Source organism: Cebus imitator, unplaced genomic scaffold (genome assembly GCF_001604975.1).
Source record: "Cebus imitator isolate Cc_AM_T3 unplaced genomic scaffold, Cebus_imitator-1.0 Scaffold323, whole genome shotgun sequence".
Lineage (NCBI taxonomy): Eukaryota > Metazoa > Chordata > Mammalia > Primates > Cebidae > Cebus > Cebus imitator.
The window spans coordinates 1053973-1071514 of NW_016107638.1; the positions used below are offsets into that span (position 1 = coordinate 1053973).

General features: G+C 44.4%; 1 protein-coding gene across 1 annotated transcript in view; it reads right to left on the reverse strand.

The window, feature by feature from the left end:
* Positions 1 to 15132, reverse strand: part of PIWIL1 (piwi like RNA-mediated gene silencing 1) — a 33174-nt gene extending 18042 nt beyond the window's left edge. Inside the window, exons 1-10 of the mRNA XM_017504527.2 lie at positions 14879 to 15132; positions 11375 to 11464; positions 10945 to 11056; positions 7079 to 7204; positions 6364 to 6578; positions 5895 to 6016; positions 4789 to 4869; positions 3786 to 3983; positions 3252 to 3363; positions 96 to 222 (exon numbers count right to left, since the gene is read on the reverse strand). Of these exons, the coding sequence (XP_017360016.1) occupies positions 96 to 222; positions 3252 to 3363; positions 3786 to 3983; positions 4789 to 4869; positions 5895 to 6016; positions 6364 to 6578; positions 7079 to 7204; positions 10945 to 11056; positions 11375 to 11452 (1171 nt within the window). The 5' untranslated portion in view covers positions 11453 to 11464; positions 14879 to 15132. The remainder of the gene's footprint in view (positions 1 to 95; positions 223 to 3251; positions 3364 to 3785; positions 3984 to 4788; positions 4870 to 5894; positions 6017 to 6363; positions 6579 to 7078; positions 7205 to 10944; positions 11057 to 11374; positions 11465 to 14878) is intronic.
* Positions 15133 to 17542: the final 2410 nt, after the last annotated feature.

A 17542-nucleotide genomic window follows, 5' to 3' on the forward strand; every position in this document is an offset into this window, starting at 1 on the left:
GTTTTCTAGGGGGAGGAAAGGAGTGTCTGAGGACTCCTGGGAGACAAAGGGTCAACCCAGTGGCTTCCTTCCCAGTAAGCGAAATGGAACAGTACCTGTAAGGTAGCAGAGCTCAGGGATGAGCATGGCAGGCCCTGCCAGTGTCCCCCCAGGGCCCCGCCTTCTCTTGGGCTGGCTGACCAGGACTGGCTGCTTCAAGTCGGTGATCTCTTGGTTGTATTGCTGCTCAAGAGAAGAAGGGGTCACTGTTCATGGCAAATGCCTTGAGTAGTATCTCAGTGGGCAAAAAGGGTTTCATTTTTTAAAAACATTAAGAACTGATGCCAGTAGCAAGGCTGGTAAGAGCTGCAGAGTAAAGCTTAAAAAAGGCATTTTAACCTTCTCAAAGCAGAGACTGTGACTTATATGCTCTACTGAACACCCCAGCTTTTTCCTTGACACTTCCACGGTCCAGGACAGTAAGGTTCTGCATCCTGACTTTGAGTCACAGTTCTAGTTTTTTTATTTCTTGGTTTAGAAACAGTAGTCTGTGTAACTCTGCATCTTCACCACAGGACAGTTCCTCCAAAACTATTTTCTGTTACTGTGAGAACTTATTAATGAAAGCAGTCTCACTGGAAGAATAAAGACAGGAAGGGAAGAAGTTCCCATGCCTCAGGACATTTTTAATCAGAAAAATGTTTTATAAAATGTTGATATTTTCAAGAAGTCAAATTTCAATTAAGAAGTATTAAGGTTACCCATATGCAATCACTGCCCAAAATAAGCTTTTACAATTTGTATAACAACAAAAAAATGACATTTGTAATTTTTTTTTTCTTTTTGAGATGGCATCTCGCTCTGTCGCCCAACCTGGAGTGCAGTGGTGCAATCTCAGCTCACTGCAACTTCTACCTCCGAAGTTCAGGCGATTCTCCTGCCTCAGCCTCCCAAATAGCTGAGACTAAAGGCATGCACCACCATGCCTGTCTAATTTTGTATTTTTAGTAGATACAGGGTTTCACAATGTTGGCCAGGCTGGTCTTGAACTCCTGACCTCAAATGATCTATCTGCCTCAACCTCCCAAAGTGTTGGGATTACAGGCCTGAGCCATCACGCCCGGCCCTGTCAAATATTTTTTAAACATTTTCCTCTATACCTGAAAAAACAGCACTCTCATTTTTATTAGACATGACTGTTAAATCTTCTATTTTAAAAACCAATTGACTATGACCTTTTCTTCCAAATGCCCTTCCTCCTTCTACTCTGTTTCCTAGATAGCATCTTCAATCCCAAACCATCACTTACTATTAAAACTGCATTTCTATCAGGAAATCCTAAGAATGCTTTGATTCTTTCAAATATCTCAATGTCAACCTTCTTCATGATTTCTACTAAATACATCTCATTATCCCTGATTTCCAGAGAAGTCTTCCCTACAGAAAGAAGCTGAGCTGAGATCTCAAGTACAAGCAGGTAGGGTGTGTTTGACCGAGGGGACACTGTGTTTAGTCAGAAGGGCACTTTGCCTTTGATGATCTTTTCAAACCTAGAATCATCTCTTTAAAACTGTTTTAGATGATTACCCGAAACACTGATCTCTCCTATGCTAACAAGCCTGTCTGCATTTTGTTAATATGGAAATCAAAGTTAAGAGTTAACCCACAGCCAGTAGATTTAGCAGAAATGATACTGAAGGTTCAAAGATTTTTATTTCCAACGCTCTCCAAAGTGAAATGAAGCGAAATGTTGATTATGGAAGGAGAGACAGTACGGTAAGCTCTTAACTCCCACTGCCCACCACCTGTTATCCAACCTGCTTGTCCTCCACAGGCTTCAATTCAAATGTAAGCTTTCATTCTACAGAAAAAAGGAAACCAGGACAGGGCAATTCTCATTATATGAACTGTACCAAATAAAAAGAGGCATTTTAATAATTTGGTAAAGAATTAAATTATGCTGTGATTGCCCTAACAAATACATTTACACACAGCATGAAAAGCAACTTGTTCCAAATATACAAGTATTAGAGAATTCTACCAAAGATATTTTGAATTTCTCCTATTGTAGGGCTGTAGGCCCCACAGGGTCATGGGGTGTGTCTTAGGCTGTGCTGAGGCGCAGGATCCGAGAAATAAAGAGACAGGACGCAGAAGTACAAGAAAAATGCAGCTGGGCTCAGGGGGCCACACCACCTATGATCGGAGTCAGGTGAGGCCCTGAATGTCCAGAAGCATGAGTATTTATTGTGTACACGTTAGGAGGGCAGGGCAGTGAGTGAAATCATCTTTAAGGATAGTGATAGGGTCGTGAGCAATAAAACATGGGGTCCACCCCCTTAGGTCACCTAGGCCAGGAGGTGAACAGTGTGCAGCAAGGGGCCCGTTCCCATGGAGATAAGGGCCGTGTGCAATAAGGGGTCCACCCCCATTCGGTCACCGAGGCTTGAAGGTGGGCCGTGCGCAGTGAAGAGGGTGCAGTGTGCAGTACTTCTATCTATGGGCAAACTACTTCTAAGAAGATTTACAGGAGGATGCTTTAAGGCACACAGCAGTGACAGAGCTGCCAAGGTTACTGGCACCTTCTGGCAGCTTCCAATGGGTTCTATGGGAAGATGCTTTTCAAGCAGCACAGTAGCAAGAACTGATAAAGTTCACAGTCACCAAGATGGATTGCCAGTCTGAGGGCAGCCTTCCACAAGAACGGGAGCAAGGTCCTACAACTCCTTTTTCAGGAGGAGTGGCTCTCGCCCCAAGCCTGCCATACAGCGGGGATCTTTACGATACTGAACACTGCCGCCTGGGCCGTGGGTTCCTGTCCTGGTATAATTGTTTTCCCTTAATTCATGCTCTGCACTGTGTCTGCTCTAGGCATTCCTCTGATTATAAGCTGCTTATTTCTTAATTCATGCTCTGTACTGTGTCCACTCTAGGCATTCCTCTAATTATAAACTAAGATATAATTATAGGTATATATGTAGAGAAATATTCTTTTGACACTCATACTATCAAATATTATGGTTATTTATAAATAAAGGATTATATAAAGGGATTCGTCAAGCCCTATTTCTATAAACTAATATATGATTATGTAAAGGATTATATAAAAGGAAATAGCTGAGGAGTAAAACTATAAATTGAGATATTCTTCAAGCCCTAACTGTGCCAGGGTTCTGCTTAGCTCTCGTTCCTCGGTGCCTATATGGGGGATTACCCACACCTACGATCTATCTAACTTCATATGAAAAAGGTTAACAGCACTAGCGTCTTACCTTCCTGTAGTATTCTAAGAAGCTGACTTCAGAGCCATCGGCTTTCTTAAAGGTACTCTTGGGATTCTGGTCCCAGTCAATATCATCCACTCTGTATGTTTTATTGTTATACCTAGGGATCAATTGAGATTTGACTGCATTTGATGGAAATATGAAGAACTAATATTAAAGAGAGAGACTAGACAGCATGTATTCTCTAAAATTTCAAATCACCTGGTTATATACAATGTTATGGGAAAAGAAGGAAACAGGATTTCTTACAGATTATGCCAGATGGATGGGGGAAGTGACTAAATTACTTTCAGAGAATAAAAATAAAAGGATAAAAATCATTAGCTATTTGTCCTCTCTAGATGAGTTATGTTATCCCCAAAACTTTGATCTTGGGAAAGGTGACAAATATCCTTATCCTTTTTTTGTGCTCTTCTCACCACTCAACTTTAAACACTATTTCCTAACATTGTAGAACTAGAAAGCCACAAGACTTTAAGACTCGCAAAAAAAATTATTTTGCATTTTAAAAAGCAGACTTACTTGGTAAGAACAATTAAACCTATTAGTTCTTTAGAAACTTGTTCTTGAAATTTATGCTCTTCTGTCTGATGATAAAAGTTGAACATGAAATCCAAAACAGTCTCACTTCGAAGGACTTTATGACTAACATCAGTGCAAAGCATGATGTTGTTTTCATACTGAAGAATAGAAGTGGTGAAGCCAGGCCAGATCACCAACCTGTCAGATGAAATGGAAGTCAAGAAGTAACCTCTCCAAATTCACACATGGTTTGCACATACTAAGTTGCATTTTTACTTTTATTAAGCAGGTCTAAAGTATTTAAGAGAATCAATTTGTTTATTTCTAAGATTTACATGCTCCAGCTTCAAGACCTCCAACATTATAGTAATTGTGTAAGTTTCATTTTGAATGAATGCACTAACTTTATTCAGCTACTCATTACACTAGGCCATTACACTGGCTTACAACCTTAACAAGTTGCCAATCTAACTGAAAGCACCTACAATTATTATGACAAACTTAAATCTGTTGAGCTGCAATATTTTATTTTTTGTAATTTCAACTTTTACTTTCCATTTATTTTAGATTCAAGGGGTGCATGTGCTGGTTTGAGACATGGCCTATTGCATGATGCTGAGGTCTGGGGTGGAATGGCCCATCACTGAGGGAGTGAACACAGGACCAAGGAGGTAGTTTTTTCAGTTGGGCTGCAATCTTGATACACCACATTAACTGATCATTTTTATTACCTAAGGGCAGAAATACAAACTTAGCACCAGACAACTGTATTCTTCCCTAGTGACAGGTAAATTATGTGATTTTTTTAAAAATCCAAATATTCTGGATGTCTCCTCATTATTCAAGTTAAAGAGTCACAGAACATTATTCTATGGGTGACATAATGCACATATGGGTGGCATTAACAGTCACTGTAGTAAATCCAATCATTTCAAATCAGGTTATTATCTCAAAAGTTTGTAATTAAGCCTAAGGAATATTAAACTTTCCACCTCATACAAACCTGTGACTTGGAATATCAATTGGGTCACTTGGGTTATAATAATTTCGTCCAATTTGTTGCAAATTCATGATTTTCAAAAGCCTAGAAATTGAAAGGTCAGAATAGTGAATACTGATAAGTACCTCTAACGCTGCAGTCAGAATGGCATGTTGTTTACAGCAAGGGCTGGCAAACTGTGGCCTGTAGTCAGGCCAAATCTAGCCTACCTGCTGTTTTTTATGGCCTATGAGTTAACAATGGTTTTCAAATATCCTTCAGGTTGGACAAAATAAAAGATTATTTCATGACACATGAATTATCTGAAATTCAAATTTCAGCGTCCACCAATAGTTTTACTGACACATATCTGTGACCACCCACTTACATGCTGCCTCTGGCGGCTTTGGTGCTCCAGTAGTCGAGCTGAATAGCTGCAAGAGATGATACGGCTTTCAAAGCCTAAGATGTTTACTATCTGGCCTTTTCAGAGAGAAGTTTGCCAACCCCTCATTTAGGGAAAAATAAATCTACCAGTTACATTAACTGGAAACAAGTGTTTATCAAAATGAATTGCCCTATCATGGGTGACAATTATGACTAACTTCAAAAGGGAAATTACAAATACAAGTACTATGCCCCATTATTCTCACGAAAACCTCAGCCTCATCCAGATTGTTTCTCATCCTCCTCGAAAAACAAAACATTTTGCAGAACATGTGTCTCGCTTTTGGATTGGGAAAATGTAGTATGTACACTGAAAGCAAATTATCAAGCATGCAGTCTATCTCCTGTGGTGGAACAAATAACCCGTTCTAACTCTGCCCCTCCTCCTGATCAAGCACCCACTGCGGGGAGAAGGAAGACCAAGTCAGCAATAAGCTCTTGAGGAAAGGAGTGTTCTGAACACAAGCTCAGACAGTATTTGAAGTCAGCAGAATTAGGGAAGTAATGACAGGATACCTGCTTAGAGCAAATAGATGAATTTTACGTCAGCAATACAGAGAAACCCAATAATCCCAACCAACGTTGCAAAATCTAGGAGAATTCAATGCAGATGGTTCAATGCACAATTTTTTCAACTTTGCTGGTTTTTCTTAAAAAAAAAAAAGTTGAAATAAAACACATACCTCCTGAAAATAATATTATAGAACTGCAAACAAGTTGGTGATGTGGGTGGAAGCTCATTTGTTAAAGTGATCGTGATCCTCACATCCTCTCCATTCCGGGTCTTACTAAAAACTTCAGTAACCTGAAGCCAGAGTGGTGGAAAACCCAAACTTTACATTCTTAAAGGAAAACTATGCCCAGTCACATACTGCTTGCTTAATAAGGCAACACTGAAAAGTGGAGAAGTTTTTAAACTGGATTTTAAAACAATGGCTTTGAGAAAAAAAGTGGCTAAGTGTCTGTGTTATAACTCAATTGTAAGCATCAAGTTACCCAGACACATTTGACAATGCTACAATAATTTGTTTATTACAAGTCATATCAGACAGGAGGTTCCTTGGGGTCTCTCTAAAAGCCATGCGAACTGTTTTGCATTGTGGTAGCTTTGCTTTGATGTGGAAATCCCCCATCTCCCTTTCCCCAAATAACCTTTTCCTGTAGTCTTTTAGGTAAAAATAATATTGTTCCATCAAAAGCATGACACTTTCCAATTAGATCTTCATGTTGAAAAAGAAGAGCTGAACGGAGTCTTCTGGCTTCCATCAGTGGGTTATAGTCAACATGATACTGATACAAGGCCCACTGGGGACGTGATGTCAGTCGGAAATGGTTAGTGCTTAACCTGACTATAATGCCTGAAGAACCTGTAAAAGGAACTTATAGTCAATTAACAAAATATCAAATTTATTGTTCCTTGAAACCTTTCCTACCATGACAAGGGAGACACAGTTTATCTATAAACACAAAGCTAAGAGCAGCAGACAACACGAAAACCCTCAGACATCTGACTTTGGAGACCCATGGTCTATCTCTTTAGGTGAATCTCTAAAGAATCATACATTTAGAAACAAATCTTCCTTACACTAAGTAATTTACAAATAGTTTACAACAAAACCAACTAAATCTCTGCATGGCAAAGAGCTTTAAAAGTGATCTATTAATATTTAATGAGATGATGTTTCAAAATGTGCAGTTAAAGATATCTATCACCTATTTCATCAATGCCAAAAGAAAGTGAGAGACAGGAGAATGGAAAAGCCATGCAGGATCCTTGATCAATTAAATGCCTCAAATAGAGTGCTTCAATTCACTGTCCCAAGTACCTGAGAAGAATCTCCCAAAAACTTATTCTTAATTAACCTACCAGTTTTTGATTCTTTAACATGGTCTAGGTTCTGCCTTGTATTCACACCAAGATCATGAAAATCTCTACGACGACCTCCTCTCTCTGCTAATGATAACTCCTGAAATCCAGCAGATATCTGGAGTTCTTAAAAAAGAAGAAACATTTTATACTTGGGCAATACAAAGCATGAAATAAAGGATGACAATACTAATTCCTGTGGTCCTATTATACGTAATCCGAAGGATACTGAGGTATGAAAGATAATGCATAAAACAATCCTATCAACATGTTTTAGGTATCTGCCAGCCTAATGAGAGAATGGTTTCCTACTAATAACTTCTTTCATGAAGCCTATTTTGTCAATGTCCTGGGCAACTGCAGATACGCCCTGTCAAGATCTATACATATTTCAAAGATCGAGCCGATTGAACTGTGGCGCAAGAATGCAGGAGCACATGCTTGCTGACTCGGAAAAGTCTGAGAACTACCTGAAGGTCTGTATGTATCTTCCACAATCTGTCGTGATACAACTACAGCTACAGAAATTGGTAGTTCAGAGGGTTTAAATCTGTAACCTGGATTAGAAAACTTACGTTTAAAATGTAACTTCCTCACTACTTGATTCCCTTAAGAATCAGAAGAATGGATTTCTGCATCTGTGCTTATTCTATGGTCATGACACATATCTCATACTGGTATAGGTAGTAAGGTCGTGATTAGTCAGTTCATGCTTAGTGCTACAAGCTGTGGTTTTAAGAACCTAAATTATTAAAGGCATTTGATTTGCAGAAAGTATACAGTTAAGTATCTCAGATCAACAATACGATGGGGGCCAAAAATAATCATGTTATCTTGTGTAAAAGAGATTACCAGTTGACCATCCAATAAGCAATCTCCCATTCTTAAAAAAAATTCTATTTGGAGGTAATACATCTAAACAGACTAAAATTTCAACCCTCCCTATGGTTAGGGATGACCTAAGAGACTTAAGCAGAAATTGCAGGATGACACTTTTGGAAAATTTCGTAAGACAACCAATAGCTGACTGTGACTTTTGTACTTCCTGCCCCTTTGCCCTGCCCATGGAGCCTCTGGATCTGGCAAAGAGGGCTCAGACAGACATTCCGAACCAAACACAAGTCTTAATGATGGCAGTCATGGGCCCAGGACAAAAGAAGAAAAAGATCAGGGTCCAGTTTTCTCTAACCACAAACACCAGAACTGCCCACTTTCTAGATTTCCTTAGAGAAGTAACAGTGCTTAAAATATTTCAGTTCTTGCTGTACTTTGGAAATAAGTCATTTAATATCAGCGTCAATTTCTTCACCTGAAAAATTGAGAATAAGCATCACAGGCATGTAATACGTTTTAAATATCATGTATAAGGCACTTTAAAAGGTGCTTCCATGTTAGTTTCTGTACCTCATGATTTGGAGGGGGCACTATCTAAAAACCCTTTAAATATGTAACTTCATATTTGTCTCTCTCTGTGAGCTTTTTATCCCAGAGACTTGGTTTAAAGTATCAATGACACTGGGTGAGTAAACTATACTAAATCATGCATATTGATATTGAATCCAACAACATTAAAGGGTCATAAAGGCTGATTTTCTTTCCCTAAAAAATTTAAATTTGTCTTAAAAAAAAATCAGCTCTGGATGCAAAAATCCAATTGCCAATGTCTGAACATAAACAATGATGAAATCTGTTCCCCTCGAGATATACGGTACTGCTGTATATACATGTATATACACTTAGCCAAAGCTTGATTTTGTCACTCGATAGACAGGACAGCTTCCAGAATGGACAAGACTGGAAACCTTGCTAATTCCCGTTTCCACACACCTCCCAGAGTGGTTTTATTTCAAACAGAAATCAGACCTCTCACCACTGTGCTATTTATGAATCCTTCGATGCATCTACATCCCCTTTTATCACCTTTGCAGAATGAAAATCAAGGTCCAAACAATGTCTCAACAACAATAAACCTGTTTAACTTATATTAACTTCTAAAATACAATAGGTACTGGAGCATTTACTGTGACAAGCAATTCTCAGGTATAACCTCTAAAGAGCAGTGAAAGATGACAAAACAGGGCCTTCATTTGTTATCCCATGCGTTAGTTAACGGTCGCAATGATCTTTATCTCTAAAGGGAGACACCACCTTGTTATAGATAGGGAACTGTTTCATAGTTACATGTGAAATCATGACTAACCTTTTTCTTTTTCTTTTTTTTTTAAACCAAAAACTCTAGAGAATATACGAAGTAATATTTTCTAAAGTCATTGACTAGTGAAGACTAATACATAGAATGTTAAAGAAATTAGGTTTAAGTATTTTCCACCATTGTATTTGCATGTTAAGGCAACATTACAAAGAAATGGTTCTCAAACAGTTTCAGCACAATTTTTTGTACCAAGTTTTAATTCAATAAAATTTGCTGTATATGTTGAACACAGGTGAATAAGTCAAATCTAAGTTGTAAAAAAACTTCTAGACTGTTCAGATGAAATACTAGTTTTTTCCTTAAAATGATCTATATAGAAAATACATTCATACATAGGTATGTGTTAAAAACATAAAGAAAATGATCTTTTACAGCTTGTTTTCATTTTGTGTCATTTAGGCAGGTTCCTACGCTGCAGAAAATGGCTAAATGATACTCCACTGTGCAATAATTTTACCCAACTTTTACTGGTTAAGAGTCTCCACATTTTAGTAGTGTTACAGTTAATATCCTTACACAATCATGTTCTTCTCCAGTGTCTGCTGGGCACATTCCATGAATGAAAGTGCTGATAAAGAGGGTGCCTTAAGAGTTGCTATACGTTATAAAATGCCACCTAAATGTTAGTACAGTCGTATAATGCAATCAGGGGCACAAGTGTCAATTCCACAGTTACCAACATTGGCAAAAAATACAATAATGGAGAAGAAACAAGTAAAAATATTCTGGTTTAAGTTCTATTTTAGTGATGAGGCCTCATGTTTCCATTGCCCTCTGTATTTTTCAGTGCACTGTCTTCATTTCCTTTGTTCATTTTACCAACAGCCTGCTAATATTGTGGATTTCTAAGAATGCTCTGAGTATCAGAGGAAATTGTTCTTCTGTCATTTCAGTAAGTTTTCATGTTTGCCTTTTGACATTGATGGCATTTGTGATGGTTCCATTTCTACTGCTTTGAAGTTGTGTTGGCATTCATGCATGTTTTTTCCTGATGTTTGTGAATTTCGTCAATCATGGTGAAATATTTGAAATGCATGGGATTTAACATAAGAAATAAAGGGAACCAGCTTTACTTTCTAAGTAGCCATTTGCCCCAACGTTACTTATGGGGCAGCTGGTTTCCCAAACCCACCCAAGTTAAAATGGCAACTTTGTTATATCAGTTCCCCCATCTGTTTCTTTTTTCCTGTACCAAAACAAAACTTAATAATGACAGGTGACTTAGATCTGGAATCCAAATAATATATTTTTGTAACAATTCTGTGAAAAAAATTATTTTTAGAATCAGACCTGGTGTTCTGACTGTACCATTTGTCCCAACTTAGTCTTCAGTGTTTGCGTCTGAGGAAACTGGGTTAACCAATGACGACACGTGTGACATGTTTCATACACCAAAGCTATGTTTAAAGTTGACCCAGCTCTTGATGACATCACTACAGATGTCAAGAAAAAGTACTAAGAATGACTTACGTAATGCCTGTAATACCTAACATGGGGCCCTGGCAATTCCAGGCCCTGTGGTCCTTTTCAGGGAGAAAAGAAATCCTGTGTGTTCTAAACGGTGCAAGGCTGCACCATTTACACACCGCATGATCTTGCTACTATCCCATGTTCAATGCTACATATGTGCGAAATCTTTTTACTTTCTCTTCACCTTGTGACTTGGCTGTTCCTCCTACTGTTCCTCTCTGCCGTCCACGGCCAACGAATTCCCCCTCTCCTGGTGGCTGCTGAGGTCTAGGTGGAATATAACCAGGTTGCTGACTCTGTAGTTATAGGCAAATAAAGAACATTCTTTTCATCAAGAGGTCACAGACACCAGAGATAATGTCTAGTCTTAAGTCTCAGGAATTCAACCAATACCTATCTAAATTAATAATCAAATGTTTTATTCTTAAAAAGAAATTTGAGAGGAGTCACCAAATAAAGTCAAGAATCAGCTTCTAATATTCTGAGGAAACAACATGATCTCCCTTCCTCACTTCCTATATCCTTCACAGCACTGTTTTTAGTTTATTTTCAACAGCCTAGGCTGATCAAGATTCAAAGACATTTTCTATAGTCAGCAATGGTGAAACACTCACAGCAGTGGCACCCACGTGTGGCACCATCTCCTGACCGCGGGCCCTTCCTCTGGCTCTGGCTCTTGCTCGCCCAGTCATTGTTTTCTACTTCTGCAGAGGAAACAATCAAAGACAATAATCAGTGGAGGCAATCCCTTTTGACCATTTCTACAAGGTTAAACTTCTTTGAGATTCAAAAGCAAGCTCCCCATGCAATTATTATGTATCTTTCTAAACTTTCTGGAGTTTTTTAATGTAACATTCCTACATTCAACAAACTCAGTTGCTTACCATGCACTGGGCACTGCAGTAGGGCCAAAGGGGAAAACATATTTTAATTAAAAAAGAAAAAAAAAAAAAGACTTAGTTTTTCATTTGAATGATTTGCTATAAACAGACTTAGGAAAAGTGCTAAAAGAATTAAGATGCTGGTGGCTGGTTCTTTCTTTCCCATTTGGTGAGACACACACACATACGGAACACATATTCCTATACACACACACAATGAAACAAGGCACTTGTGCCAAGTGTCCTGCCAGGCCCCTTCTGCATACATAAATAGTCTTCCTGGATCTTCCCAGAGTTCCATGTGTGGCTTACACTGAACATACCCAAACTAGTATCTTTTCTACCTCATATCCCATGATTTCATTCTTGGTGAGCAGCATCACCATCTGCTTTGTATCTAAAGAAAACAAATGGCATCATTGATCTCAAAACTACTCCTTTGTTCTTCCTACATCTGCCAGGACCATTCTCTCCGTTTCTTCAACATCGTGGTGGTACCAAGTGCTTCCTGTGAGCTGGGATCAGCTTTGGGCTCAACTATAACAACCTCTCATCCTTACTATGGTGGTACACAGTGTCATTAGGCTATTAAGGGTAGAGGTCTCACAGCTCAAATGCCTGAACCAATCTCCTTCACATTTTAGACAACATGAGCAAGCCACATAGCCTGTGACTCATTGTTTGTCCAATGGTTGGAGTAACTTATACTGTACCAGTCAATGGTGAGGATCAAATGAGAACACACACTGGCCTCCAGTGAGCATTCAACATACATTAGCCATGATAGAAAGGGTAGATAAAATTATAACTACACACGTTAAAAAGTGTAATGAAGGAAACAAGCAGAATATTCTTACCAAAAAGAAAGGTAGGAGCTGATTTAAACCCAAAAGAGGCCTGTTTTTAACATTTAAGCTGAAATGGAGAATTAGGAACTGGAAGATAGGGTGATACCAGTCTTCCAGACAAGAGGCAACAACCCACATGTAAGCGCTTGAACTGGATGCAGAACCAAAAGATGCCCAGTGGGACTGAAAGGGAATGAACAAGGGTAGTGGAGGAATTCCTGTGGGCAGGGAGCAGGGTGCTCAGGGTCCTGCAGATAAGCAGCAGACAGCTTGGACATTTAACACATGAGAAGCCATCAAAGGTTCTACACAGGAGCAGGCGATGACATCATTGACCATCACTCTGCTTTATATCACGTTATCATCTTTTTCATCCTTTGAGTTTTAACAGCTTCTAAAATTCTTGGCTTCATAATCTTCACAGAAAGACAAATGTAATGCCATTTTTCAATTTTAAAAACCTCCGACTTCCTATTGTATTTTACAGGATTAAAGCAAATATTCATTGCATAAGACCTCTTACAATCTGACTCTAAATCAGCAATTTCCAAAGGAGTTTGCACAAGATAATCCTCTGAGGTGGCGGTATATAACTTTAAATTTCATTCTAAATTACTTTATTTTATAATGTGTGTATCATGACAATGACTATGTATGCACACCCAACTTACATACTGGGCATATTGGTGCATGAACGTCTCTTACGGATAATCTATAGGCAGGGTCTTCAGTCCCTGGCCATGGACCAGTACAGGAACCAGGCCACAGAGCAGGAGGTGAGCCACGACGAACATGACTGCCCGAGCTCCCCTCCCGTCAGACCAGGGGAGGCATTAGAGTCTCCCAGGAGCCGAACCCACTGTCAAGTGGGTGTGCCAGGAATGTGGGCTGCATGCTCCTTATAAGAATCTAATGCCTGATGATCTGAGGTGGAACCATTTCACCCCGAAACCATCCCTCACTGTTCGTGGAAAAACTGTCTTCCATGAAACCAGTCCCTGATGCCACAAAGACTGGGGGCTGCTGATCTACAAATCAATCTGAAAGCATCCGCCTGAGCCTCCACCAAACACGACTTGCTTCCGATCACAATCAATTCCGTGACTCACCCTATCCCCTGGCACATCTTCTGCTACAAAAAGCCTCACCCTCCTCTGAAACCACAAGAATCCAGTGAACCATTTAAGCATCAGCTTGCAGGCCATCCGTTCGTTGCCCTCTTCGCTGAAAGCCATTTTCCCGGCGTGACCACAGTCTCCCTCCTCATGGTAACCTGTTTTCTCCTTCCCCGCATCCGTGTAGTCCACAGCTTCTCCAACTAGGCCGCGAAGCACAATTTCTGCCTTTGCACCCAGTCCACCGCTTGACACCTTACAGTGTGTCAAATAATGGTCAGAAATCAGCGAGAGCTCAACTCGCACGTCCAACAGGAAATACTCCTAAAGCAGCGCAGCAGTTGTCCAAGCCTGGCCCCCGACAGGCAGATCCGGGCTGGCAGGCAAGAGAAACGACGGGGTGCGGAGCGGCTCCCAGCGCTGGCGAGTCAGACACTTAGGGCTGGCGGGACGCAGCTGACTCCCATCTCCCGCAGCGCCGAGACCCACGGCGCGCTGCGCGGGTCGCCCAATACCTGGGCCCCGCGCTCTGCGTCCAGGCTTCCCAGCACACGCCGGTTTGCAGCTGTACCGCCCTCCCGGTTCAAAACCACCTCCGTCTGGAAATCGAAATCTTCAAGTCCGAAAACAAGCGTGTGCTTCCAGTAACCACGCTCGCCGGAAGTCGCACGCCCGGTTCGCTCCCCTCCCGCCGAGGCCGCTTCCACCCGCCCCGCAGCCTCCCTCCCGGAGCTCGGGACTCGGCACCGGGCCGCACGCCCAAACGCCGTGGGGCGCCACCTTCTACGTCGGGGGGGTCTCTGGCCACAACTTAAAAACAAAACGGAAAGCGCGCCAAGCGCAGATGCGCACGGGGCCAGCCGCTTTCCCGAGAGGCCGCCGGGTGAGCACCGCGAGCCGGCGCGTTCCCGCAAGCGCCGCCCGAGCCCCGGCCGCCGGCACCTGCCAGGACCCCGAGCCCCGCACAGCCCCGCAATCCCGGCCGTCGCCCCACTCGGGGCCCTCGGGAGCTCCGTCCTCGCCCCAACGGCCGGCGCCCCAGGCTCCCGGGAGCGCAGTGCGGCGGCCGCGCACGCGGGAAGGCGGCCTCTACCGCCAAGAGATCCCGCCCGTGGCAGCGTGGGTCAGGCGGGAGGTCCCGAAGCGGCTTCCGCAGGGCTCCCGGGGCTACGCAGACCTCCAGCCCCGGACCCCAAACCCTCCGCGCCACGGGCCTTGCCCCGCAGCCCCCCAAATCCCAGCTTCTGCAGCCCCGGCCCCCGCACACCCCGCACCTCGGACTGCCCGCTCGCCCTGCTCCTCGTCCTCGCACCTCAGCCCGCGGCCAACAGCCCCAACGGCTCCCGCGGCTATCCCTCCGCGCCGCCAACCTCCCAGCACCTCCCGCGGCCCGCGCCCACCCTGCCCTCCGCGCTGGGTTCTTGAGCGAGCCAACGCCACGCGGGCGGCCGGCAACCGGCGCTCTTTTCCTAGGCGGATGAACACCGTCTCTCAGGCGTTGGCCTCGTGCTAGCGCACGCTACGCCCAGTAACGGCGGGAAGCGGCGCGTGCCATGCACTCATTGGCTGTCCCGAGGACGGCGGTTTTCGACGTAGCGAGGGCGTGACCAGACAAGCACCGCCTCACAGGCCCCGGCCCCGCCCCTCCAAGACCCTGCCTGGTCCCATCCAGACGCCAGACGCAAGTCCCGCAGGCCCCCCGCCCCATTCCACAGGCCCCGCCCCTGACCCAAGACCCCGCCTAGCCAACTCAGACACCCAGACAGGCCCTGCAGGCCAGGCCCCGCCCCACCCCAGAGGCCCAGTCCCCGCCCTTTAAGACCTCGCTTGGCCCCGCCCGGACACCCCACCCAGGGCCCACAGACCCCGCTCTTCCCCGCCCCACAGGCCCCACCCTGTCCCTCCAAAACCCCCTTGGCCCCGCCCAGACACCCAGACAGGCGCCGTAGGCCTGGCTCCGCCCCCTCACAGGCTCCGCCCTAGGTCCTCCAAGACCCCGCCTGTCTACCCCCCGACCCCCCCAACAGGCCCCACGGGCCTCACAGGCCTGGCCGCGCTCCGCCTCACAGGCCCCGCCCCTTTCCGCCACAGGCCCTGGCCCCACCCCTCCAAGACACCGCCTGGGCCCGCCCAGATCCTCTTCCGCCGCCCCGCCCCGCCACGGCTGGCTTCACAGGCCTGGCCCCGCCCACAGGCCCCGGCCGGCCCCGCCCACAGGCCCCGGCCGGCCCCGCCCACAGGCCCCGGCCGGCCCCGCCCACAGGCCCCGGCCCTCCCCACCGAGGCCCTGCCCTGCTCCTCTGCCTCGCCCAGATCCCTGGCCTCCCCTGGCTTGGCTCCTGTAGTCCCCGGTGCGAGGACCTGTAGGGCCACACTGGGTCGGCCCGGTTCCTTACTAGCTCGTGGAACTGGGCGGCGGCGCACGAAGCAGACCCTCCCTCCATAGACTTCGAAGCTGTGCCCACGTGGGCACCGAGCGCCCTACTGTAGGAGCGGACTCCATCTTGAGCAGACCCTTAACATCGGAAGCTGTCACGCATCGCAGAGATCTGAACTTCGCCCCCAAAGAAAATAAAACTGCAATGCAAGTGTAAGGTGCAGGAGGCCATTTCCTGAAACCTTAGCTTTCAGTGACTTGCGCCTCGGGCAGGTGCCTTGCCAACACGGACCGCGGGGTTCTCAGCCTTCACCTGCGGGGACCACCTGCAGACCGGAGAATCCCGTCTGCAGGCTCCGCAGGTGGGCCCCGCTGGCTGCATTTCCACGGCGCCGCAGTTGGTACTGACCCGGGTCTGTGCCGAGCTAGGTGCCCGCCACAGGAGTTAATTTCCTCATTAAGGCAAAGCCAACACCCACGAAACAACCGGAAATATTGTAAGATAGAGCAGGCTTATTTGTCGAGCTGTAAGTGGGTCTGCGGCTCACTAATTGCCTGACTTGTTATGTTCCATAAATATAAAAATGATTGTAGGAGGTAGTAGAAATAGGGTCCACTCTGTGGACGGCTTTTAAAGGACAGGGTCTTGCCCCGTTGCCCAGGCTGCAGTGCAGTGGCGGGATCTCGGCTCACTGCAACCTCCATTTCCCTGGCTCCGCCTCCCTGGCTCAACCTTCGTCTCAGCCTCCTGGGACTACAGGCACCCACCACCATGCCCGGATAATTTTGTTTGTGGTGTTTGTTTTATTTTGAGACAGGGTCTGGCTCTGTCACTCAGGCTGGAGGGCAATGGTGTGATCTTGGCTCACTGTAGCCTCGCCTCGACCTCCTGGGCTCAGATGATCCTCCTGCCTCAGCCTCACCAGTAGCTGGGACTACAGGTGTGTGCCACCACACCCAGCTAATTTTTTTTTTGTTTGTTTGTTTGTTTTTAAATTTCTTGTAGAAACAGGGTTTCACCATGTTGCCTAGGCTGGTCTCAAACTTCTGGGTGCCAGCGATCCACCCACCGTGGCCTCCCAATATGCAGGGATTATATGCGTAAACCACTGAGCCCAGCCTACACGTTGCTTATTATTCATACTTAAAAGCGCAAGCTTAGGAATTGGGGGCTGGAGAGGGCTGAAGTCTCCCCAAGCTACCTTCCCAAATCCTATGTCTCATTGTGCCATGAAAGGGGCAGATTAGATATCAGTGTTCCCACACTAGCCTGAGTATAAGTCTCCACTGAGGGAACTTCCACATTGCACAGAATCCCAGATCATACTGATTCCAGGAGGTCTGGGGATGGGTGTGAGGAATTTTAACAAGTAACATCAAGTCAAGTTGTTTTTATGCTCAGAGAAGCCTGATAAATTTGGGGCGAGGTCAAAAGGTATCAGAAGCCAGTAGTTTGGAATAAAAACAGCTTTCAAAGTCCCTTTTTAAAAACTAAAAAGTGTCTTTTGGAATACAATGTGAACATAACTTTTCCAAGGATTTGAGATGTTGATGGGAAAGA